Raw genomic sequence first — 24,780 nt, 5'->3', positions numbered from 1 at the left:
CCGGGAGAGAAGTGTTAATTAAGTCAGTGGCTCAAGCGCTACCTACTTATATCATGGGAGTGTTTAAGTTGCCATTTTCTGTTTGTGATGATCTCACCCGGATGGTGAGAAACTTCTATTGGGGGTCAAAAGATGGGATTAGAAAGGTTCATTGGAAGGCTTGGAATTATTTGTTGCAACCAAAGAAAAAAAGGCGGTGTTGGGTTCCGAGACTTCCGTATGTTTAACCAAGCATTACTTGCGAGGCAAGCATGGCGACTGATTGAGAAGCCCGAGGGTTTATGTGCTAGGTTAGTGAAGGCCCGCTACTATCCGAATGGAAACTTGGTAGATACGGTTTTTGCTGGTAATGCATCATCTTCGTGGACTGTTATTAGTCACTGCTTGGATTTGTTGAAGAAGGGACTGATTTGGAGAATTGGGAATGGAAGAAGTGCGTGTGTGGAGAGACAACTGGATTCCCAGACCACATTCTTATAAACCGATCTCTCCGCAAAGTAGATGCAGAATATGCTTCGTTTCAGATCTGCTCAATGAAAATGGGGCGTGGAAACATGACATGCTTCATAAATATTTCTTACCCTGTGACGTTGATGAGATTATGAAAATTAGATATTCCCCAAGGCTTGGAGATAACACTCTTGCATGGGGACCCGGGAAGCTGGGCAACTTTTCAGTTAAAAGTGCCTACAATCTAGCATTCGAAGAGGCTTCTGTGCCGAAGCTGTTGGATCGAGCAGTAGGCCTGAAGATGACCGAGCATACTGGAGAATGTTGTTGTCTGCAATGTTCCTCCCACTATTATTAATTTTCTTGGCGGGTGTGTACTGACTCCCTACTAACATGGAAAAATAAGTGCAAGTGTAGCCTTAAAGTTACAGCTATATGTTCAGTGTGTGGTGTTGAAGAGGAGGACAACTTTCACCCATTTTGCCGGTGTCCGCTAGCAAGAGATTTGTGGCGCTGCATGTCCTCCGTTTGGTTGCTTCCAAAGTTCGACAAGATTCAAAATTCTGGAAGGGAGTGGTTGTTACATTTGCTTGACCGGGTGCCTGCTGAGACGAGAAACATGATCTTGATGACACTTCCGCGTAGCTGGTTTGTCCGTAATGAGGTCGTTCATTATAAAAATCCGCCACCTGTAGAAGTGTCAAAGTAGTTCCTGTGCAGTTATTTGGAGACCTTGATGAACATCAAAATCAATTCAGTCCTCGATCCTTGCAAAGGTAAAACCCTAGTTTATGTTGTGCCTATACCAAAATCTTCGGTTTTGTCCACAGAAGTAGTTCCATCTTGGTGCCCGCCGAGTGCGGGGAAAGTTAAGTTGAACTCTAGTGGTTCCTTCACCGTGGATGGAAGAGCAGGTGCTGGTATGGTTTTGAGAGATTCTAATGGTGCAATCATCTTTTCTGCATGTCGTACGTTGTATAGATGCTGTGATGCCTTGGAAGCAGAATTGTGCGCTTGAATGGAGGGTTTATCCTTTGCCCTTATGAGAACCGAGCTACCTATCGAATTGGAGGTTGATTTCTTGGAAGTAGTCAAGATGGTGCAGACAAATGACATCAACAGATCAATTTATGCTTATCTTATTAGAAAGATCAAGCTGATGATGAGTCTTCGGGAGACTAGTATTACTCATATTCGTAGACCCCAAAATAAAGTTAGTGATTGTTTAGCTATCTTTGCTAGAGAGGAAGGTAGAACCATGACTTGGTTAGGTTCTCGACCTCCCAGAGTTTTGGAACTTGCTGTTTCAGATTGTAACACTGTTGGAGTTTGAGTATTACAAGTTTCTATTCGCAAAAAAAAAAGGACTTGTTGCCTGCCAACCGTCATTGTCAATCAGGACTAAAATACCCAGCTTTTCCTTCGTTTTCACCCAATATTTCTTGCGTGAACTTTTAATTATTGATCGGACTAACCAGCGTATGATGCATGTGTATGGAATTACTGATAATATAATTATGTACTAAACAGAAATGCCTTAAGTCTTTTCAAACACACAATCTAGATGTGCATGGCACGTGCCATGTGATACTTAGATCAGAAGACTGCTAGCTCACCGTGCCTTCCAGTTAAACAAATGCTCGCCACCCAACTGTATGAAGAAAGACGAAGCTTTGAATGCTCCTGTATGAAGAGACGTGGGCGTGAACATGTGTCTGTCTCGGCTATCCATGATGCCATCATGGCAGCTGCAACCACACTCTCACTACCCACTCCTATCATGTTCGATTCGATCTCCTCCAACGATATATATAATGCCGGTCGCTCAATGCGAATCCACGGGATCCAAGGCCAAAGTTGCAGTGTGGTTATAGGCAACGAGCTAGCCAGCACTCTGAAGCAATGAGTTACCAGCTGATGAAGAAGGCCAGGAGCGAAGCAACACAGCAGAAGGCGTCGTCTTTGTCTTTGGAACAACAGCATGAAAAGGTAACATCAACTCACACCATCAGGCGGCGTTTCTTCTTCGAGTTTGTCTTTGCGTGAATTCCTGTCACTACCATGGTTGCATATATGTATGTGTTTCCGTTGACTGTTTTCAGTTGAATCACGAAACGGGAATAAGGTTCTATAAGGCAACATCGGAATATTCTGCAAAATTTATTTTTCTGCCACTCGTGCCTTTTTTCCTCGAAATTGAGGCAAAAGTTTTGCCTCGTCTCATTAATCTACCTATCTATCTATTATTCCATAGTATATACTAAAAACACAATAGGAAGCTTCAAAAAGAAGATCACAATATGCTATTTTTCTAAGACGCCACGTGAATCCACATCATCCCAATTATTTCCAAAGTTAGGTCTCTAATTTATTGTTAGGATTTAATAATACCAACAATTCCTCCATCGACATCGAAAGGATCTACAAAATTTCCTTTTCACATTTAACAGCTAAAGTATACCTTTCTGGCACTCGCCGTGCCTTATTTCCTCGAAACAGCCTCAAAAGTTATGCATAGCGACGTAGTTTTATAGTTATTATTAAATAAAAGGTGCTTTTTTCTTTTTTATGCAAGAAAATAATAAAAGTTACATCCAGATCCGTAGACCACTTAGCGACGACTATAAGCACTGAAGCAAGATGAAGACGCGTCCTCGTCGCCGCCCCTCCCTCGCCAGAGCCGGGAAAATATTGTTGTAGTAGACAGTCAGGAAGTCGTCGTGCTAAGGCCCCATAGTATAAAAGGTGCCTCCTTCATCCACATATATAGGTCACAATACATTTCCTGTGATTACCTTTGACCATGGGTTGGAGCGTGCAAAAAGTTTACCGTTAAATTTGTATGTGAAAGGAGTTTCTAATGATACAACCTTTATATCATACATTTTACATATTCTTAATTTTATCAATGGTCAAATGCAATCTTGAAAAATGTATGAGGCCCCAAATAATTGGATGGATTATGTGGTGGTCCCTAAAAAACGTACGTGTTGGGCCTATGTCCCAAAACAACTATAATTGGGTGGTGAACAAATAAAAAAATAGAACACTAAAGGGCAGCCCCAGTGCATGTAGTTCCCGCTTGCGCAGGGTCTGGGGAAGGGTCCGACCACTTTGGGTCTATTGTACGCAGCCTTTCCCTACATTTCTGTAAGAGGCTGTTTCCAGGACTTGAACCCGTGACCTCATGGTCACAAGGCAGCAGCTTTACCACTGCGCTAAGGCTCGAACACTGGATATTATAAATTGTTATGCTTATCAGTGTGCATGAATGAGCATACAAATATAACAATAATAATCATATTATAAACTATAAAGTAGAATGTGAATCATCAAATAGACACAAAAAGTTTATAAAATTATTTATTTAAAGGTTGCAGTCTATTTCGCATGTAATATTTTCATCCGAGAATTCTTTTGAAATGTTCATATATATATAGTTCACTAAAGTAAAGCTTTTAAAGAATCACTATGAAGTAAAAAAAATCATGAAAATTCATTTTTTTCTTAGATTAGGGGTGTGGTCTATATGGTCAACATCTCAGCACACCGATTATTTATGCATTTATTGTGAAACACATATAATAGATATAACTGATTCTATGTTCTGGCCAATTAAGCAGTGAAATAGAAGCAATCCACGCGAGGCATATATAGGCGGCTATCCAGCTATTCCAAAATAATATGTGAAGAACACTCATTGTTATCCTTAGAACAAATAGCTACAAATTGTCACGTTGATCTAACATAGTGTAGGAATTACTGGATACAAAAGGCATAGTACGACAGAAAAATAAGATACACTACGAATCTATTGTAGTTAAACATCATAAAAATAAAAACATTTTAAGTAGATTAGAAGTACTAAAATAGAAACAAATGTTTCATAAAACAGTTTATTTAAATGTTGTACTCAAGTTTACATGTTTTATTTTCATCGGAGAATTATTTTGAATTTTCCACGCTAATGTAATTAACAAAGCTTTTACAAACTCCAATATTAATAATCCATATTTGTTCCTGAGATTAGACGTTTCTTCCATATGCTCAACATCTCAATATTAATAATCCACTTTGGGTCTATTGTACGCAGCCTTTTCCTACATTACTGGATACTCGTGGATTATTCTGATACACATGCAATATATTTACCCAATTCTATGTTCGATGAAGAACACCCATTCTTATTCTTACATAAAATAGCTACATATGATCACGTTGATATTAAATAGTTAACTAATTATGGATCTATTTATTGGATACAAAGATATAGTACGACGAAAAGAAGAGATATATGCATGGATGAATAAGCATACAGATATAACAAAAATAATCATATTATTAAGCATAATAGAAATATTTAAAATAGAGATAAAATGTTTTAAAAATTATTTATGCAGAGATTGGACTCAAATTCGCCAGTGCTACTGTGACCGAGAATTCTTTGAATTGTTCATACTAATGAACTAAATAAAGCTCTTAGAAACTCACTATATAAAAAATCATGAACTTATTCTTTTATTATATTAGAGTTTGGTCTATATGGTCAACATCTCAGCACAAAGATTATTCATGTATTTATCCTGAAACACATATAAATGATTTTTTTCTGATTCTATGTTCTTGCCAAATAAACAGTGAAATAGAGGCAATGCATGCGAGGCATCTATGGGCAATTATCCAGCAGTTCCAAACTATTATATGAAGAACACCCATTCTTATCCTTAGATCAAATAGCTACAAATTGTCACGTTGATCTAGCATAGTCTAGCTAGGAATTATTGGATGCAAAGACATAGTGCGGCAGAAAAAGAAGATATACTATGAATCTATTGTAGTGAAACATCCTGAAAATAATCATATTTTAAGTAGATTAGAAATACCGAAATAGACACAATTTGTTTATAAAATAATTTATTTAAACACCATACTCATGTTTACATGTGTTATTTCCATTGTAGAATTCTTTTGAAAATTTCAAACTAACTTAATTAAAGCAAAAAAATTACAAACTCCAATATTGATTAAAAATCATGAAGAATTATTATTTTTCTAAGATTAGGTGTTTTGTTCATATGGTCAACATCTTAGCACATTGATTATTAATGAATTTATTCTGAAATAAATATAATATATTTACCCGATTCCATGTTTTTTTCTGAATAAGTAGTGAAATAGAGGCAAACAATGTGAGACACATATAGGCGGCTATCCAGTTGTTCCAAGAAAATATACGGAAAATATCCATTCTTATTCTTAGAGAAAATAACTACAAATTGTCATGTTGATATTACAATAGGCTACCAATTTTTGGACCTATTTATTGTATACAAATATACGACATGACAAAAGAAAGAGAGGTATACTACGAATCTACAATAGTAAAACACCAACCTATCAAATATGGTAGACTCTCTTCTCCTATATGAAGCCTAGTTTGGACGGATTAAGAAAATCATTCACCTATCCGGTTCATCTTCCCAAGTGTGCCTAAAGAGATTACAATAAATAGACCATCATTTTTTGTAAACAAGTAATATAATAATATCTTATAAAATTAAAATATTGTCAAAATTCAACAAAAAAGAAAAACCACCCGGTGTCTATATGGCATCATCCTTTTATTAGTACCATGGGATATCAGTGGCCATATCAAAAAATAGCTCGGTTGTGTCAAGAGATGGTAAAATTTACGTTGGTATAGAAATGAAACAATAAAGGCATTGCATATTATAATGCTAATATTTGTATTGACTTCATTAAGTAGTTTATTGCATTTTCCCAAATGGTTTTACAAGCACCAACAAAATATTCATATAGTAGTGTGCACGTATCAAAAAAAATATGGCTCATATATTTTCATGACATACCATATTTATTCTATAGTAAAAGCACATGGTCTACCAAAAAACAATTAAGCCAGAAATCCACATAAAATGATAATTCTTAGTTCATAGACCAGCAAAATGATAGATCTTCAGAATCACTTTTTTACCCCTATTATTATTATGAAAAACCGACAATCAAAAATTTTCCTTCATAAACCAGATTTAACATATCTAATAAGAATGCCTCAAGCGTGTACTCTAAACTTTAGTTATAAGTACTAATCGAATGTCACATACATACAACAGATATGGCTATAATTATGGTGTTATTTTTAGAAATGGAACATTATAATTATGTATCCACATATTAAAGCTGATCAAATATAGTTCAACCAAATGTGATATGTTATCATGCTAAAAAAATGTGATATGTTGTTTATCATAATATTTTTGGTGACAATAGAAACATATTATTTCTAATCCCGTAATATTAATATTATCAAATTATTGTTTAATTTTCATACACTTTTGACACATTTAAGATGATGCCTTTTCGCATTTGCGAGGGCCATCTGGTTAGTTAAAAAGAATTTAAGACACCAAAATGTAACCAAAAATTACAAAGAGCCCTACTCTCGCGGCATGATTGAACTCAAGTACTTCGTGCCCACCAAAACCCATATGTTTGCTTTGACTTTAATCTTGCACATGATGATGCATGGTATGGTAGAAATATTTCTAGAAACTCTGTATTCCACACATTCCAAATATCCCATGACACAAGCATAACAAGGGGTGCAATCCCCTGTCGATTGTGCCCACTGATGTTGACCATCGAATGGCACCGCTCCATAACTGAGTTGAATGAGATCACGTTTCAGTGTGAACGTACAAGACAAGCTTTAAATCTCGTTCAAAATATGGCTAGAAAATCTACACTAGAGCAAAAGATGTGTGGCCATCTCTGGCTCCCTTCTACATAGCTGGTACAAGCCACGGTTTGTTCACAAATCACAACGAGCGTGCGCATGCATGTGTCTGAATTGATTATTTTGAACATTTAAATTCTCTGTTTCAATCTTGTTTCAGTGAGAATCAAAGATAGATCTTAAAATAATTCAAACTGAAAATGTTGGGCTGAGATTGAACAAGTAAGGGGTAAGCAAATAGTACGGCTAGGGCCTTTTGCACTACGCCCCCTACGAACTACTCCATCTGCTAGTTAGTACTCCATCCATTCCTTTTCAGTTTGAATATAAACATTGTCTGAAGTCAAAGTATCTCTAATTTGATTCAACTTGTGAGAAAAAATATATCAAAATTGACAATACCAAATCAATATCATTAGGTCTATCATGGAATCTAGTTTCATATTATATATATTTGGTATTGTAGATGTTACTATTTTTTAATACAAATTTGGTCAAAATTTGTACAGTTTGACTTGACACAAATCTTATACACGGGGTAAAAAGAAATAGATGGAGTCCTACTTGTGCTTTCTTTTCTAGTGAAAGGGTGTGCACGTCCAATGAGAGAAGGACGACTAGACGAGATTCAAAAGACCTCTTTCTGTCTTTCATTCGTCTCATCTCATTTTCTTCTTGTTTGTGACTAATAAATGTGTGTGTGCAATGCACGTTGATATTAGGGAAAGCAAGCCGCGGTTGGGGTCCTCTAAGAGCCATGGAACATGGTGGAGTAGCAAGTTGCAGCGGAATAAACACCGGACTCCGTCCATCTTCAGGAAAGCTGATCTAGGCTAGGGGAGAGCGTGATGTGTCGCAAAAGCCGCCATAAGTGAACGTACTAGATCATCGCCGCAGGTCCAAGCGCGACCGCAATATCACGATCCAGTTACGCTGGTGCAGGCCATCCCTAGCCATCCGAATCTTGTGGCGTCTCCGGGGAACTGGGTCATATATTGTTCATTCTATCTTGTAATAATGCTTTTACAACCTGCAAAAAGTAGTAGCGACAAGCTAACACGTAGCAAAATGCGAGTTCGTCCAAGCTAACTGTGGTAATTCAAAAAATGGTTATATTTCTAGAAGTAATTTCATAACGAAACCATATAGCGTAAAACAACTATTCATATCTAACTCTCTCAACATTCAATTATGTCAACTCAATATGTCATCATGCATGAAAAAATCTACGTTAAACATGTGGGGTGTTATTATCTCTGGTATATGGTAATTCTCCCCTCTAAAGGACTTGTTGCCTATAAAATGGACTTGTCAAAGGCATATGATAGGGTGGACTGGGATTTCTTGAAGCAAGTGATGCAAAAGTTGGGGTTCTCACATCGATGGGTTGACTGGATCATGGTTTGTGTCACATCGGTGAAATATTCAGTAAAATTTAATGGGACCCTCTTGGATTCATTTGCACGGTCGCGCGGGCTTCGGCAAGGTGATCCGCTCTCCCCGTTTTTGTTCCTGTTTGTTGCTGATGGTTTGTCTGCTACACTACAAAAGGAAGTGCAGTTAAACAGTATCTCCCCTGTTAAGGTGTGCCAACATGCACCTGGTATTTCACATTTGTCGTTTGCTGATGATACACTTTTGTTCTTTCAAGCATCCCATGAACAAGCACTGAAAATTAAAGAGAGTCTTGATCTCTATGAATAAGCTACTGGTCAATTATTGAATTATGATAAGTGCTCAATTTTATTTGGATCTGCATGTCCAACGGAAGCCTAGGAGCAGGTGAGGGAGGTCCTTAAGATAACTAGTTCATGCTTTGAGGAAAAATATCTAGGACTTCCTACGCTAGAGGGGCGCGTGTCCAAGGGTTGGTTCCAAAATTTACAAACTAGTTTGACCAAAAGGCTGCTTCAGTGGGGTGATGGGTTTCTTGCTCAACCCGGGAGAGAAGTGTTAATTAAGTCAGTGGCTCAAGCGCTACCTACTTATATCATGAGAGTGTTTAAGTTGCCATTTTCTGTTTGTGATGATCTCACCCGGATGGTGAGAAACTTCTATTGGGGGTCAAAAGATGGGAATAGAAAGGTTCATTGGAAGGCTTGGAATTATTTGTTGCAACCAAAGAAAAAAAGCGGTGTTGGGTTCCGAGACTTCCGTATGTTTAACCAAGCATTACTTGCGAGGCAAGCATGGCGACTGATTGAGAAGCCCGAGGGTTTATGTGCTAGGTTAGTGAAGGCCACGCTACTATCCGAATGGAAACTTGGTAGATACGGTTTTTGCTGGTAATGCATCATCTTCGTGGACTGTTATTAGTCACTGCTTGGATTTGTTGAAGAAGGGACTGATTTGGAGAATTGGGAATGGAAGAAGTGCGTGTGTGGAGAGACAACTGGATTCCCAGACCACATTCTTATAAACCGATCTCTCTGCAAGGTAGATGCAGAATATGCTTCGTTTCAGATCTGCTCAATGAAAATGGGGCGTGGAAACATGACATGCTTCATAAATATTTCTTACCCAGTGACGTTGATGAGATTATGAAAATTAGATATTCCCCAAGGCTTGGAGATAACACTCTTGCATGGGGACCCGGGAAGCTGGGCAACTTTTCAGTTAAAAGTGCCTACAATCTAGCATTCGAAGAGGCTTCTGTGCCGAAGCTGTTGGATCGAGCAGTAGGCCTGAAGATGACCGAGCATACTGGAGAATGTTGTTGTCTGCAATGTTCCTCCCACTATTATTAATTTTTCTTGGCGGGTGTGTACTGACTCCCTACTAACATGGAAAAATAAGTGCAAGTGTAGCCTTAAAGTTACAGCTATATGTTCAGTGTGTGGTGTTGAAGAGGAGGACAACTTTCACCCATTTTGCCGGTGTCCGCTAGCAAGAGATTTGTGGCGCTGCATGTCCTCCGTTTGGTTGCTTCCAAAGTTCGACAAGATTCAAAATTCTGGAAGGGAGTGGTTGTTACATTTGCTTGACCGGGTGCCTGCTGAGACGAGAAACATGATCTTGATGACACTTCCGCGTAGCTGGTTTGTCCGTAATGAGGTCGTTCATTATAAAAATCCGCCACCTGTAGAAGTGTCAAAGTAGTTCCTGTGCAGTTATTTGGAGACCTTGATGAACATCAAAATCAATTCAGTCCTCGATCCTTGCAAAGGTAAAACCCTAGTTTATGTTGTGCCTATACCAAAATCTTCGGTTTTGTCCACAGAAGTAGTTCCATCTTGGTGCCCGCCGAGTGCGGGGAAAGTTAAGTTGAACTCTAGTGGTTCCTTCACCGTGGATGGAAGAGCAGGTGCTGGTATGGTTTTGAGAGATTCTAATGGTGCAATCATCTTTTCTGCATGTCGTACGTTGTATAGATGCTGTGATGCCTTGGAAGCAGAATTGTGCGCTTGAATGGAGGGTTTATCCTTTGCCCTTATGAGAACCGAGCTACCTATCGAATTGGAGGTTGATTTCTTGGAAGTAGTCAAGATGGTGCAGACAAATGACATCAACAGATCAATTTATGCTTATCTTATTAGAGAGATCAAGCTGATGATGAGTCTTCGGGAGACTAGTATTACTCATATTCGTAGACCCCAAAATAAAGTTAGTGATTGTTTAGCTATCTTTGCTAGAGAGGAAGGTAGAACCATGACTTGGTTAGGTTCTCGTCCTCCCAGAGTTTTGGAACTTGCTGTTTCAGATTGTAACACTGTTGGAGTTTGAGTATTACAAGTTTCTATTCGCAAAAAAAAAGGACTTGTTGCCTGCCAACCGTCATTGTCAATCAGGACTAAAATACCCAGCTTTTCCTTCGTTTTCACCCAATATTTCTTGCGTGAACTTTTAATTATTGATCGGACTAACCAGCGTATGATGCATGTGTATGGAATTACTGATAATATAATTATGTACTAAACAGAAATGCCTTAAGTCTTTTCAAACACACAATCTAGATGTGCATGGCACGTGCCATGTGATACTTAGATCAGAAGACTGCTAGCTCACCGTGCCTTCCAGTTAAACAAATGCTCGCCACCCAACTGTATGAAGAAAGACGAAGCTTTGAATGCTACTGTATGAAGAGACGTGGGCGTGAACATGTGTCTGTCTCGGCTATCCATGATGCCATCATGGCAGCTGCAACCACACTCTCACTACCCACTCCTATCATGTTCGATTCGATCTCCTCCAACGATATATATAATGCCGGTAGCTCAATGCGAATCCACGGGATCCAAGGCCAAAGTTGCAGTGTGGTTATAGGCAACGAGCTAGCCAGCACTCTGAAGCAATGAGTTACCAGCTGATGAAGAAGGCCAGGAGCGAAGCAACACAGCAGAAGGCGTCGTCTTTGTCTTTGGAACAACAGCATGAAAAGGTAACATCAATTCACACCATCAGGCGGCGTTTCTTCTTCGAGTTTGTCTTTGCGTGAATTCCTGTCACTACCATGGTTGCATATATGTATGTGTTTCCGTTGACTGTTTTCAGTTGAATCACGAAACGGGAATAAGGTTCTATAAGGCAACATCGGAATATTCTGCAAAATTTATTTTTCTGCCACTCGTGCCTTTTTTCCTCGAAATTGAGGCAAAAGTTTTGCCTCGTCTCATTAATCTACCTATCTATCTATTATTCCATAGTATATACTAAAAACACAATAGGAAGCTTCAAAAAGAAGAACACAATATGCTATTTTTCTAAGACGCCACGTGAATCCACATCATCCCAATTATTTCCAAAGTTAGGTCTCTAATTTATTGTTAGGATTTAATAATACCAACAATTCCTCCATCGACATCGAAAGGATCTACAAAATTTCCTTTTCACATTTAACAGCTAAAGTATACCTTTCTGGCACTCGCCGTGCCTTATTTCCTCGAAACAGCCTCAAAAGTTATGCATAGCGACGTAGTTTTATAGTCATTATTAAATAAAAGGTGCTTTTTTCTTTTTTATGCAAGAAAATAATAAAAGTTACATCCAGATCCGTAGACCACATAGCGACGACTATAAGCACTGAAGCAAGCTGAAGACGCGTCGTCGTCGCCGCCCCTCCCTCGCCAGAGCCGGGAAAATATTGTTGTAGTAGACAATCAGGAAGTCGTCGTGCTAAGGCCCCATAGTATAAAAGGTGCCTCCTTCATCCACATATATAGGTCACAATACATTTCCTGTGATTACCTTTGACCATGGGTTGGAGCGTGCAAAAAGTTTACCGTTAAATTTGTATGTGAAAGGAGTTTCTAATGATACAACCTTTATATCATACATTTTACATATTCTTAATTTTATCAATGGTCAAATGCAATCTTGAAAAATGTATGAGGCCCCAAATAATTGGATGGATTATGTGGTGGTCCCTAAAAAACGTACGTGTTGGGCCTATGTCCCAAAACAACTATAATTGGGTGGTGAACAAATAAAAAAATAGAACACTAAAGGGCAGCCCCAGTGCATGTAGCTCCCGCTTGCGCAGGGTCTGGGGAAGGGTCCGACCACTTTGGGTCTATTGTACGCAGCCTTTCCCTACATTTCTGTAAGAGGCTGTTTCCAGGACTTGAATCCGTGACCTCATGGTCACAAGGCAGCAGCTTTACCACTGCGCTAAGGCTCGAACACTGGATATTATAAATTGTTATGCTTATCAGTGTGCATGAATGAGCATACAAATATAACAATAATAATCATATTATAAACTATAAAGTAGAATGTGAATCATCAAATAGACACAAAAAGTTTATAAAATTATTTATTTAAAGGTTGCAGTCTATTTCGCATGTAATATTTTCATCCGAGAATTCTTTTGAAATGTTCATATATATATATAGTTCACTAAAGTAAAGCTTTTAAAGAATCACTATGAAGTAAAAAAAATCATGAAAATTCATTTTTCTCTTAGATTAGGGGTGTGGTCTATATGGTCAACATCTCAGCACACCGATTATGTATGCATTTATTGTGAAACACATATAATAGATATAACTGATTCTATGTTCTGGCCAATTAAGCAGTGAAATAGAAGCAATCCACGCGAGGCATATATAGGCGGCTATCCAGCTATTCCAAAATAATATGTGAAGAACACTCATTGTTATCCTTAGAACAAATAGCTACAAATTGTCACGTTGATCTAACATAGTGTAGGAATTACTGGATACAAAAGGCATAGTACGACAGAAAAATAAGATACACTACGAATCTATTGTAGTTAAACATCATAAAAATAAAAACATTTTAAGTAGATTAGAAGTACTAAAATAGAAACAAATGTTTCATAAAACAGTTTATTTAAATGTTGTACTCAAGTTTACATGTTTTATTTTCATCGGAGAATTATTTTGAATTTTCCACACTAATGTAATTAACAAAGCTTTTACAAACTCCAATATTAATAATCCATATTTGTTCCTGAGATTAGACGTTTCTTCCATATGCTCAACATCTCAATATTAATAATCCACTTTGGGTCTATTGTACGCAGCCTTTCCCTACATTACTGGATACTCGTGGATTATTCTGATACACATGCAATATATTTACCCAATTCTATGTTCGATGAAGAACACCCATTCTTATTCTTACATAAAATAGCTACATATGATCACGTTGATATTAAATAGTTAACTAATTATGGATCTATTTATTGGATACAAAGATATAGTACGACGAAAAGAAGAGATATATGCATGGATGAATAAGCATACAGATATAACAAAAATAATCATATTATTAAGCATAATAGAAATATTTAAAATAGAGATAAAATGTTTTAAAAATTATTTATGCAGAGATTGGACTCAAATTCGCCAGTGCTACTGTGACCGAGAATTCTTTGAATTGTTCATACTAATGAACTAAATAAAGCTCTTAGAAACTCACTATATAAAAAATCATGAACTTATTCTTTTATTATATTAGAGTTTGGTCTATATGGTCAACATCTCAGCACAAAGATTATTCATGTATTTATCCTGAAACACATATAAATGATTTTTTCTGATTCTATGTTCTTGCCAAATAAAAGTGAAATAGAGGCAATGCATGCGAGGCATCTATGGGCAATTATCCAGCAGTTCCAAACTATTATATGAAGAACACCCATTCTTATCCTTAGATCAAATAGCTACAAATTGTCACGTTGATCTAGCATAGTCTAGCTAGGAATTATTGGATGCAAAGACATAGTGCGGCAGAAAAAGAAGATATACTATGAATCTATTGTAGTGAAACATCCTGAAAATAATCATATTTTAAGTAGATTAGAAATACCGAAATAGACACAATTTGTTTATAAAATAATTTATTTAAACACCATACTCATGTTTACATGTGTTATTTCCATTGTAGAATTCTTTTGAAAATTTCAAACTAACTTAATTAAAGCAAAAAAATTACAAACTCCAATATTGATTAAAAATCATGAAGAATTATTATTTTTCTAAGATTAGGTGTTTTGTTCATATGGTCAACATCTTAGCACATTGATTATTAATGAATTTATTCTGAAATAAATATAATATATTTACCCGATTCCATGTTTTTTTCTGAATAAGTAGTGAAATAGAGGCAAACAATGTGAGACACATATAGGCGGCTATCCAGTTGTTCCAAGAAAATATACGGAAAATATCCATTCTTATTCTTAGAGAAAATAACTACAAATTGTCATGTTGATATTACAATAGGCTACCAATTTTTGGACCTATTTATTGTATACAAATATACGACATGACAAAAGAAAGAGAGGTATACTACGAATCTACAATAGTAAAACACCAACCTATCAAATATGGTAGACTCTCTTCTCCTATATGAAGCCTAGTTTGGACGGATTAAGAAAACCATTCACCTATCCGGTTCATCTTCCCAAGTGTGCCTAAAGAGATTACAATAAATAGACCATCATTTTTTGTAAACAAGTAATATAATAATATCTTATAAAATTAAAATATTGTCAAAATTCAACAAAAAATAAAAACCACCCGGTGTCTATATGGCATCATCCTTTTATTAGTACCATGGGATATCAGTGGCCATATCAAAAAATAGCTCGGTTGTGTCAAGAGATGGTAAAATTTACGTTGGTATAGAAATGAAACAATAAAGGCATTGCATATTATAATGCTAATATTTGTATTGACTTCATTAAGCAGTTTATTGCATTTTCCCAAATGGTTTTACAAGCACCAACAAAATATTCATATAGTAGTGTGCACGTATCAAAAAAAATATGGCTCATATATTTTCATGACATACCATATTTATTCTATAGTAAAAGCACATGGTCTACCAAAAAACAATTAAGCCAGAAATCCACATAAAACGATAATTCTTAGTTCATAGACCAGCAAAATGATAGATCTTCAGAATCACTTTTTTACCCCTATTATTATTATGAGAAACCGACAATCAAAAATTTTCCTTCATAAACCAGATTTAACATATCTGATAAGAATGCCTCAAGCGTGTACTCTAAACTTTAGTTATAAGTACTAATCGAATGTCACATACATACAACAGATATGGCTATAATTATGGTGTTATTTTTAGAAATGGAACATTATAATTATGTATCCACATATTAAAGCTGATCAAATATAGTTCAACCAAATGTGATATGTTATCATGCTCAAAAAATGTGATATGTTGTTTATCATAATATTTTTGGTGACAATAGAAACATATTATTTCTAATCCCGTAATATTAATATTATCAAATTATTGTTTAATTTTCATACACTTTTGACACATTTAAGATGATGCCTTCGCATTTGCGAGGGCCATCTGGTTAGTTAAAAAGAATTTAAGACACCAAAATGTAACCAAAAATTACAAAGAGCCCTACTCTCGCGGCATGATTGAACTCAAGTACTTCGTGCCCACCAAAACCCATATGTTTGCTTTGACTTTAATCTTGCACATGATGATGCATGGTATGGTAGAAATATTTCTAGAAACTCTGTATTCCACACATTCCAAATATCCCATGACACAAGCATAACAAGGGGTGCAATCCCCTGTCGATTGTGCCCACTGATGTTGACCATCGAATGGCACCGCTCCATAACTGAGTTGAATGAGATCACGTTTCAGTGTGAACGTACAAGACAAGCTTTAAATCTCGTCCAAAATATGGCTAGAAAATCTACACTAGAGCAAAAGATGTGTGGCCATCTCTGGCTCCCTTCTACATAGCTGGTACAAGCCACGGTTTGGCTACCCTCTCCGCTGCAATATGTTGGCCAGCCAAACCTGGTCTTGCAGTATGAGCCAAGCGAAAAACTTTTTCTAGGGCGGCACATTTTTCCACACCAGCGATTTCAAAGTGGAGGCAGAAGCTGTGCGGAATAAGCCGACTTGGCCGAATAAATGACCGAAGCGGTGAGGTTATGTCATCTAGGATGTCTTCATTGAGGTGTACATCTTCGAGACCTAGTCAAAGACAATAGAAATTAGTGATGTGATGTACTTGAAGTCCAAATTGGAATTGATGTTCCTCATCCATTGATCAACCACAAGGCACTTCAAACAGACAGCTCGTCTTGCACTTGAAGATCGCAAAAATGGATGATGAAATATCCTTCAGCTTCCCCCCCCCCCCCCCGGGCACAACGAGAGCCAAAGTTCACCATTGCAACGGCAAGTGGTTCATATCCACATTATCCCAAGGACGACCCAAACCCGCACACGGCCCAAACCTTTTTGTTCAAACCATGGTCAACATAAGCGAGGTGCTCAAGCAAAAATTTCAAGGTCAAGGACGCTGAGCCCCCCCCCCCCCATGCTGGTCGGCCAGCACACAAGGTTCCACCTCACCTTATACTTCCCTCTAGAGTCTAGACACCTTGTCAACACCGGCCCAAATGAAAGCACTCTAGCTAACGATTGCCTTCATGGTCCCTTTACGCACAACCAAGGGAGTGAGATGACGAATAGCCTGAGAGGAAATGACCACTTTGGTCAAAGCATTTCTACCAGCTGATTTGATAAGCCATTCCCAATCCCAACCCACAAGCTTTCCGGCCTTCTTGTTGTATAAATGTTGGAAGTCAATGGTTCTCAAACGATGCACTGAGATGGGGACACCGATGTAGCGCAATATAAAATGAGCTCTAGTTGCCGAGAAGGCACGAAGGATGGCATCAAGGTCGGCACCGAACATCTGGTGGTATAACCGTATAGTAGTACAATTATGATATGTACTATGTTTATGGAACATATAATGAACACCGCAAATCCATGTTGATCTTCAAGTGAGGTCGAATTCGTTACCAAAACATGTACTAGCGATATTGTGTTCAATTACTTCTAAATAACATGCATGAAAACATCAAAAGCTTCTCTCAATTATGGATGTAGATACACCCGTTAAATTTGGATATGATTTTCTGACAGTACATAGAAATATATAGACGTTCTAACATCGACTGTTGTTATGTATCAAAATCGATGTTATTTTGCCCACTACATACGCACTATACGTACAGTCATACAGGGCGCATGATCAATGTTAGTACTCCACATTCTCGTAGAAAGGAGAAAGGAATTTATGCTGCAATTGGGTTGTGCAAAATTCAAAACTAATACTTTTCTCGATAAGAGATTAACTAGTAACTTCAATTTGCATGTATGTCAGATAAATGAGGTGCGGGTTCTCCTTGGCAGTCTGACCAAGGAGATGCCAAGTTTCTTGTCAGACGCCACCATCCGTCGTTTCCTCCGAGCGAGGAATTGGAGCATGGAACAAGCAACCAAGGGTCTCAAGGAAACCGTCAAGTGGAGGCGTGAGTACAGGCCGGATGCAATTTCCTGGGTCAGTAAAATTTAACAGTATACTCCATTAGCCTTATAGATTGCTCTATAATTGTGTGCAATGGATTGTGTAAGCAACTCTTCTCCTTGAACAAATGGCAGGAAGACCTTGCTGAAATGGAGAACGAGGCGAGGAGAACACATGTAGCCGACTACCTTGACAAGAATGGAAGAAGCGTCCTGGTAGTAAACCTACCAATGAAGGTACTTATGGCCTGCTACACTGATCAATCCATTAGAGGATATTGGTAACAAAGAGTTGAACACCAACGAAGAAGAAAGAGTATCTACCTTTTTTCCCTACTAACTAAGGTTCATTAACTTGTACAACAGTCGAAAGTTTCAGTCAAGGAGCAGATAAAGCACCTGGTATATCTCCTCGAGTATTTCGCTACCAATTCAGCAGATGAACAAGACGACTATGTTGTTTGGTTGATTGACTTCCGAGGCTGGTCGATATCGAGTACGCCATTTTCGACAACCCGTGAGACCATGCACATAATTCAAAACTACTATCCAGGGGTGATAGCCGTGGCGATTCCTTTTGACCCTCCGAAGATTTTTGAATCTTTTTGGAAGGTATATGAAGATTCTAAATTGTGGTATTTTATGTCCACATCAAACATTTTTTTTCTTCTAATCATGCACATATTCATGTTCGTGAGTCGTGGGTTGCCCGACTTGTAGAAGGGTCCATATATAACCTTGTTGTAGGGCTTTCAGTCTTGCCTCATATATAAGGTACCTAATTAGGAACTTCAACACTATTTTCTGATAGCTAATCCAGTTTTCGTCCGCACCAAGCACACGTAGTCGCTGCCAACTTACATGTTGGTATTTTCTAAACAAGTAGTGGTAAAACCCCACATGAGCGTCCACGTGCAATTGAAACAGAAAATCCATCCCTGTCGGTGTTTGCAATCTTCTGAGAGTGCGTTTCCTGTTTTATCAGTGAATATTCCAATTTGATTGAACAACTCTGCCTTTACTTGATTTGCAGATAGCAAAGAACTTTGTCCAGCCAAACATGAAAGAGAAAGTGAAGTTTGTTTATGCTAACAAACCAGAGAGCCTGGAGATAATTGCTGACATCTTTGACTTAGACATGCTGGAGTTGTCGTTTGGAGGAAGAAGCACCAGTGCAATCTTTGACATCAATAAGTATGCTGAGAGAATGATAAGAGCCGACAAGATGAGAGTAACATCAGAAGACACAAATGGCAAATGATCTCCATGAGCAATGACCATGATTAGATACAAGTTGCTTGTGAGCCATACATGCTAATCGTCTGCCTGCGAGTTACTAGGCTACTATATATATTAGTTGAGTGCCCGTGTTGCCACGGAATACAAAATAAGCACACCAATCAAATCGTTTGTCTTCATAAATTTTTCGAAGATGATGCCATCTAGTTCCATCCATATAGCAACATATACTTGTTCTCCTTTTCTTTCTTCCTCGACAATCGTCACTAGTTGACATTTTTAATACTAAGAGTTTTTGGCAAGATATTCTTAGTAAGAAGTACTACCTTTCGAACAGAACTCTGGGACAATTGGTTTCCAAACCTGGTAACTCACATTTTTGGCAAGGGTTGATGGAATTGAAGAAACTTCTTTTTGTACCTGTTATATGAATTTTTTTTGGAGATGGTCAGACCAGGTATTGGGAAGATCGTGGATAGTTGACAATGGCCTTGCTACTTCCTACCTTGGATTACATTCCATTTCCTTAGACTAAAATTTCATGGTTATTTATGTTTTTAGGAGAGGTTTGAATAACTTACGGTTTACAAGAGCTATAGTTGGGGAGAGAAAGGAACAATGGGACAGGCTCAGGACTGACTGTCCTCAGGTGCCTTTAATTGAAGAGGATAACCAACTCATATGGCTTTTGTCTACTTCTGGTTAGGTTTATGTTAGTTCGTTGTACCCAATTATGAGGTTGTCCCCTATAGATGTACTTGGAAAACAAATATAACTTTGATGGTGAAAACTTTCATTTGTCTGGCTCTAAGAGGTAGTATTCCAACAAGATACGTACTCCCTCCGTTTGGAATTACTTGTCGTGAAAATGGATGTATCTAGACGTATTTTAGTTCTAGATACATCAATTTTCGAGACAAGTAATTTCGAACGGAGGGAGTATTTGCTAGAAGAGGCAGGCAATATTGTCAAAAATGCTTGTTCCGTGATGAGAAGGAATTTATTTCAAATATTTACTTTGACTACGCTTTAGTTGAGAGGAGATTTGTAGCGTGTAAGGGGCATGGCTCACACTCTTTGGGGCCGTTGTGTGGACCACCCATCTACCTTGTGATTCAGAAGGTGGGTTGGTTCCATGCATGGTTTAAGCCATTTATTACTTTGGCCCCTCCCCCTGTGCGTATGCTTTTGTTAGAGGTTGTATGCTCCGCCCATCTCGCCCCCCATGCTTCTTCATTTGACTTTTAAATTTGAATCCATTATATCTTTTGAATCGAGAGTCCAATTTATGTTTTGTTTGCATGTTCGTGTTCCTTGTGACAAGAGCTTTTGATTACCTTCTATCTGGTTTTGGATGTACATATGGCCTTCTTCCTATAGATCCTAGGATTTATCGAATCCAGGAAGTGATGATGCTTAGTAAGGAGATTTTTGCAAGCCCTTATTATCACAAAACGTTTCAGTTTCCCGAACCAAACATAGAGGTGACTCAAAAGACTAATAGAAAAAGGGTAAGGCTTAAGGTTTCACCTGCAGCCTGAAAGATGGAAATGGTTTAAGCGTATGCACCTTGGCAGGGACGCGTGCGTGTTAATATATAGAGATAGATTACAGGGATCGGCAGGTTGTTTCTAGTCTTGACCTCTACTCCAAGCTATACAATAGATAAGGTCATCTAGTCTAACAACCTGCCTATACACACCATATACACAACAACATGCACACAATATACCCATCGTGACACCTGTCACGTTATATACAAGCCTTATTGTTTAACATCCTCCCTCAATCTCAACACATCAAGGTTTAGATTGTTCTTAAAGGCTTGCAATTGTCGAACTTGAAGTGGTTTAGTAAAACCATCAGCAACTTGATCTCCGGTTGGAATAAACTTTATCTCCAACAATTTTTGTGCAACTCTTTCACGAACAAAGTGAAAATCAATCTCTATATGCTTTGTCCTTGCATGAAACACATGATTTGCTGATAGATAAGTTGCACCAAGATTATCACACCACAAACATGACACATGTGATCTGGGAATGCCCAACTCATCAAGTAATGTTTCAATCCACATTACCTCAGCCGTTGCATTTGCCAAAGACTTGTATTCTGCTTCAGTACTGGAACGTGAGACTGTTGCCTGTTTCTTCGCATGCCAGGATATAAGATTAGAACCAAGAAAGACAGCAAAACCTCCCGTGGATTTTCTGTCATCGGGACATCCAGCCCAGTCTGCATCAGAGAAGGCACTTACTGCAGTTGATGGCGACTTGCATAATTTTAAACCGGTTCCAATGTTGCCTTGTATGTATCTTAAACTCCTTTTTACAGTTGTCCAGTGCACAGAAGTGGGTGCATGTAAAAACTGACAAACCTTATTAACAGAGAATGAAATATCTGGTCTTGTCAGTGTTAGGTACTGAAGTGCCCCAACTATACTTCGATACCTAGTTCCCTCTTCTGGACTTAACAAATTTCCTTCATGCAAAGATAATTTTTCAGTGGTGGACATGGGTATGCTGGAAGGTTTACAGTCCTTCATTCCAACACGCTTTAATATATCAGAAGCATATTTTCCTTGAGTGAGTAAAATACCATCTTGCACTTTTTTAACTTCAATGCCTAGAAAGTAGTGTAACTCTCCCAAGTCCTTAAGTGCAAACTCATTTTTCAAGTTCCTTAACAAAGCTGAGGTGGCATCTTGTGAGGAACTAGCAACAATTATGTCATCAACATAAATTAACATAAACATTGTCACCTTTCCTTTCCTGAAGAAGAACAAAGAAGTGTCTCCCTTTGATGGCCGAAAGCCAAGTTGTTGCAGTTTTGAGCTTAGCCTTGAATACCATGCTCTTGGTGCCTGCTTCAAGCCATACAAGGCTTTGTCCAGCCTGCATACATGATGTGGCTTAGAACTGTGCTCAAACCCTGGTGGTTGCCGCATGTAAACCTCTTCCTCGAGAATGCCATGCAAAAACGCATTCTAAACATCCAATTGGCGAAGACTCCATCCCCTGGAGACAGCAATAGACAGAACAAACCTGATAGTAGCAGCCTTCACTACTGGACTGAAGGTGTCCTCATAATCAATACCATATCGTTGTTTAAAACCTTTAGCTACCAACCTAGCTTTGTATCTGTCTATTGTACCATCAGCTTTCTTCTTGATTTTATACACCCACTTACAATCGATAATATTCCTCCCTGACTTAGGTGGAACTAGATGCCACGTCTGATTTTTTTACTAATGCATCATACTCAATATTCATAGCATTTTTCCAACTCTTATCATTCAAAGCCTCTATCACACTTTCTGGTTCACCGGTAGAAGAGAAGTTTGCAAACTTAAAGTTTTTATTGTACCTGACCGTGCCATCCTTGGGTACCAACGGTTTGACAATGCCTCGCTGCGAGCGTGTTACACGTGTAGTCGTACTCGTGCTGGACACACCAGAGGCAGCAGTAGATTCGGCTTCAGTAGCCACAGGCGATCCTGTAGCCGCAGAAGATCTAGAGGGCGAGCTGCCTCCTCGTACTGGCGAGGACAAATCATCCTCGACACCCGTGCGATCAGGGGCCCGCACTGGGCTGGAGCTGTCCGCGACATCATGCATCCGCCGGAACCCAGCCGGCTCGTGCCAACCGGAGGATGGTGACAGGCGCGGGGCCGTCCCGCCCGACCGCGCCGCAGCGCCTGGTGACGTGCCAGTCAGGGACTGGCTGGGTCGGTTTGTCCCGACGCGTGTAGGGGAATCCACCCTGGGATCCGCCGCGTCTGCTCCTGCGCCACCTGTGCCGAATCTCTCGGGATCCGCACCCTACGCTGTGTCAGCCGGATCCTCCTCGTGTCCAGCGCCTGTACCTCCAGCCAAACTCTGCATAAAATCATAGTTTTGAACAGCGTTTTTTTCACTGTTTCCGTTAGCATCAGGTGTATGACTTTTAGCCAAATGATCATTGAGGGAGTCCTGGACTAGGGGGTGTCCGGATAGCCGAACTATCATCATCGGCCGGACTCCAAGACTATGAAGGTACAAGATTGAAGACTTCGTCCCGTGTCCGGATGGGACTTTCCTTGGCGTGGAAGGCAAGCTTGGCAATACGGATATGTAGATCTCCTACCATTGTAACCGACTCTGTGTAACCCTAGCCCTCTCCGATGTCTATATAAACCGGATGGCTTTAGTCCATAGAAAAAACAATCATACCATAGGCTAGCTTCTAGGGTTTAGCCTCCTTGATCTCGTGGTAGATCTACTCTTGTAACACACATCATCAATATTAATCAAGCAGGACGTAGGGTTTTACCTCCATCAAGAGGGCCCGAACCGGGGTAAAACATCGTGTCCCTTGTCTCCTGTTACCATCCGCCTAGACGCACAGTTTGGGACCCCCTACCCGAGATCCGCCGGTTTTGACACCGACATTGGTGCTTTCATTGAGAGTTCCTCTGTGTCGTCACCGATAGGCTCGATGGCTTCTTCGATTATCATCAACGACGCAGTCCAGGGTGAGACCTTCCTCCCCGGACAGATCTTCGTATTCGGCGGCTTTGCACTGCGGGCCAATTCGCTTGGCCATCTGGAGCAGATCGAAAGTTACACCCCTGGCCCTCAGGTCAGATTTGAAAGTTTGAACTTCACGGCTGACATCCGTGGGGACTTGATCTTCGATGGATTCGAGCCACAGCCAAGCTTGCCGCACTGTCACGACGGGCATGATTTAGCTCTGCAGCCGGACAGTACCCTGGAGGCCGCACTCGAGCCCGCTCCGATCTTCAATTCGGAGCCGGCTGCGCAAATCGAGGATGGATGGCTAGACACCGCCTCGGGGGCTGCAACCTCTACGGCGATAGAGCCGAACACTGACCTTGTCCCTCACAAAGCTCGTGACTCCGAGGTGCCGGACTCCTTGCCGGACTCTGAACCTCCCGCGCCCCCTCCAATCGAATCTGGTTGGGCGCCGATCATGGAGTTCACCGCCGCGGACATCTTTCAACACTCACCTTTCGGTGACAACTTGAGTTCGCTAAAGTATCTCTCGTTATCAGGAGAGCCCTGGCTGGACTACGGTCAGGATGGTTGGGATGCGGACGACGAAGAAATTCAAAACCCATCCACCACCCACTTGGTAGCCACTGTCGACGATCTAACCGATATGCTAGACTACGACTCCGAAGACATTGACGGTATGGACGACGATGCCGGAGACAACCAAGAACCAGCGCCTACCGGGCACTGGAAAGCCACCTCATCATATGATATATACATGGTGGATATCCCAAAGGATGGGAATGGCGAAGGAACAGCGGAGGATGACCCCTCCAAGAAACAGCCCAAGCGCCGGCGTCAGCGGCGCCGCTCTAAATCCTGCCACGGCAAGAATGAAGATTCCGGCACCGGAGATAACAACACCCCAGACAGTGCCGAAGACAACCCACTCCAGCAAGATTCAGCACAGGAGGACGGAGACGCCAGCCCTCATGAGAGAGCGGCAGAAGAAGAGGTAGAGGATTATATGCCTCCCTCCGAAGACGAGGCAAGCCTCGA

At 39.7% G+C, this 24,780-nt stretch overlaps 1 protein-coding gene across 1 annotated transcript; it reads left to right on the top strand.

Annotated features, from left to right (window-relative positions):
• The first annotated feature begins 8,903 nt into the window (after positions 1 to 8,903).
• On the top strand, positions 8,904 to 19,532 carry LOC123066390 (phosphatidylinositol transfer protein 3-like). Its single transcript, XM_044489476.1, has 6 exons — positions 8,904 to 8,918; positions 11,520 to 11,585; positions 17,847 to 18,023; positions 18,125 to 18,226; positions 18,356 to 18,601; positions 19,023 to 19,532. The coding sequence occupies exons 1-6, from the start codon at positions 8,904 to 8,906 to the stop codon at positions 19,248 to 19,250; spliced, it is 834 nt and encodes a 277-aa protein (XP_044345411.1). The 3' UTR covers positions 19,251 to 19,532.
• Positions 19,533 to 24,780: the final 5,248 nt, after the last annotated feature.

The sequence above is a fragment of the Triticum aestivum genome, chromosome 3B (assembly GCF_018294505.1).
Source record: "Triticum aestivum cultivar Chinese Spring chromosome 3B, IWGSC CS RefSeq v2.1, whole genome shotgun sequence".
NCBI lineage: Eukaryota > Viridiplantae > Streptophyta > Magnoliopsida > Poales > Poaceae > Triticum > Triticum aestivum.
This window is presented reverse-complemented; position numbering and strand designations above follow the sequence as displayed.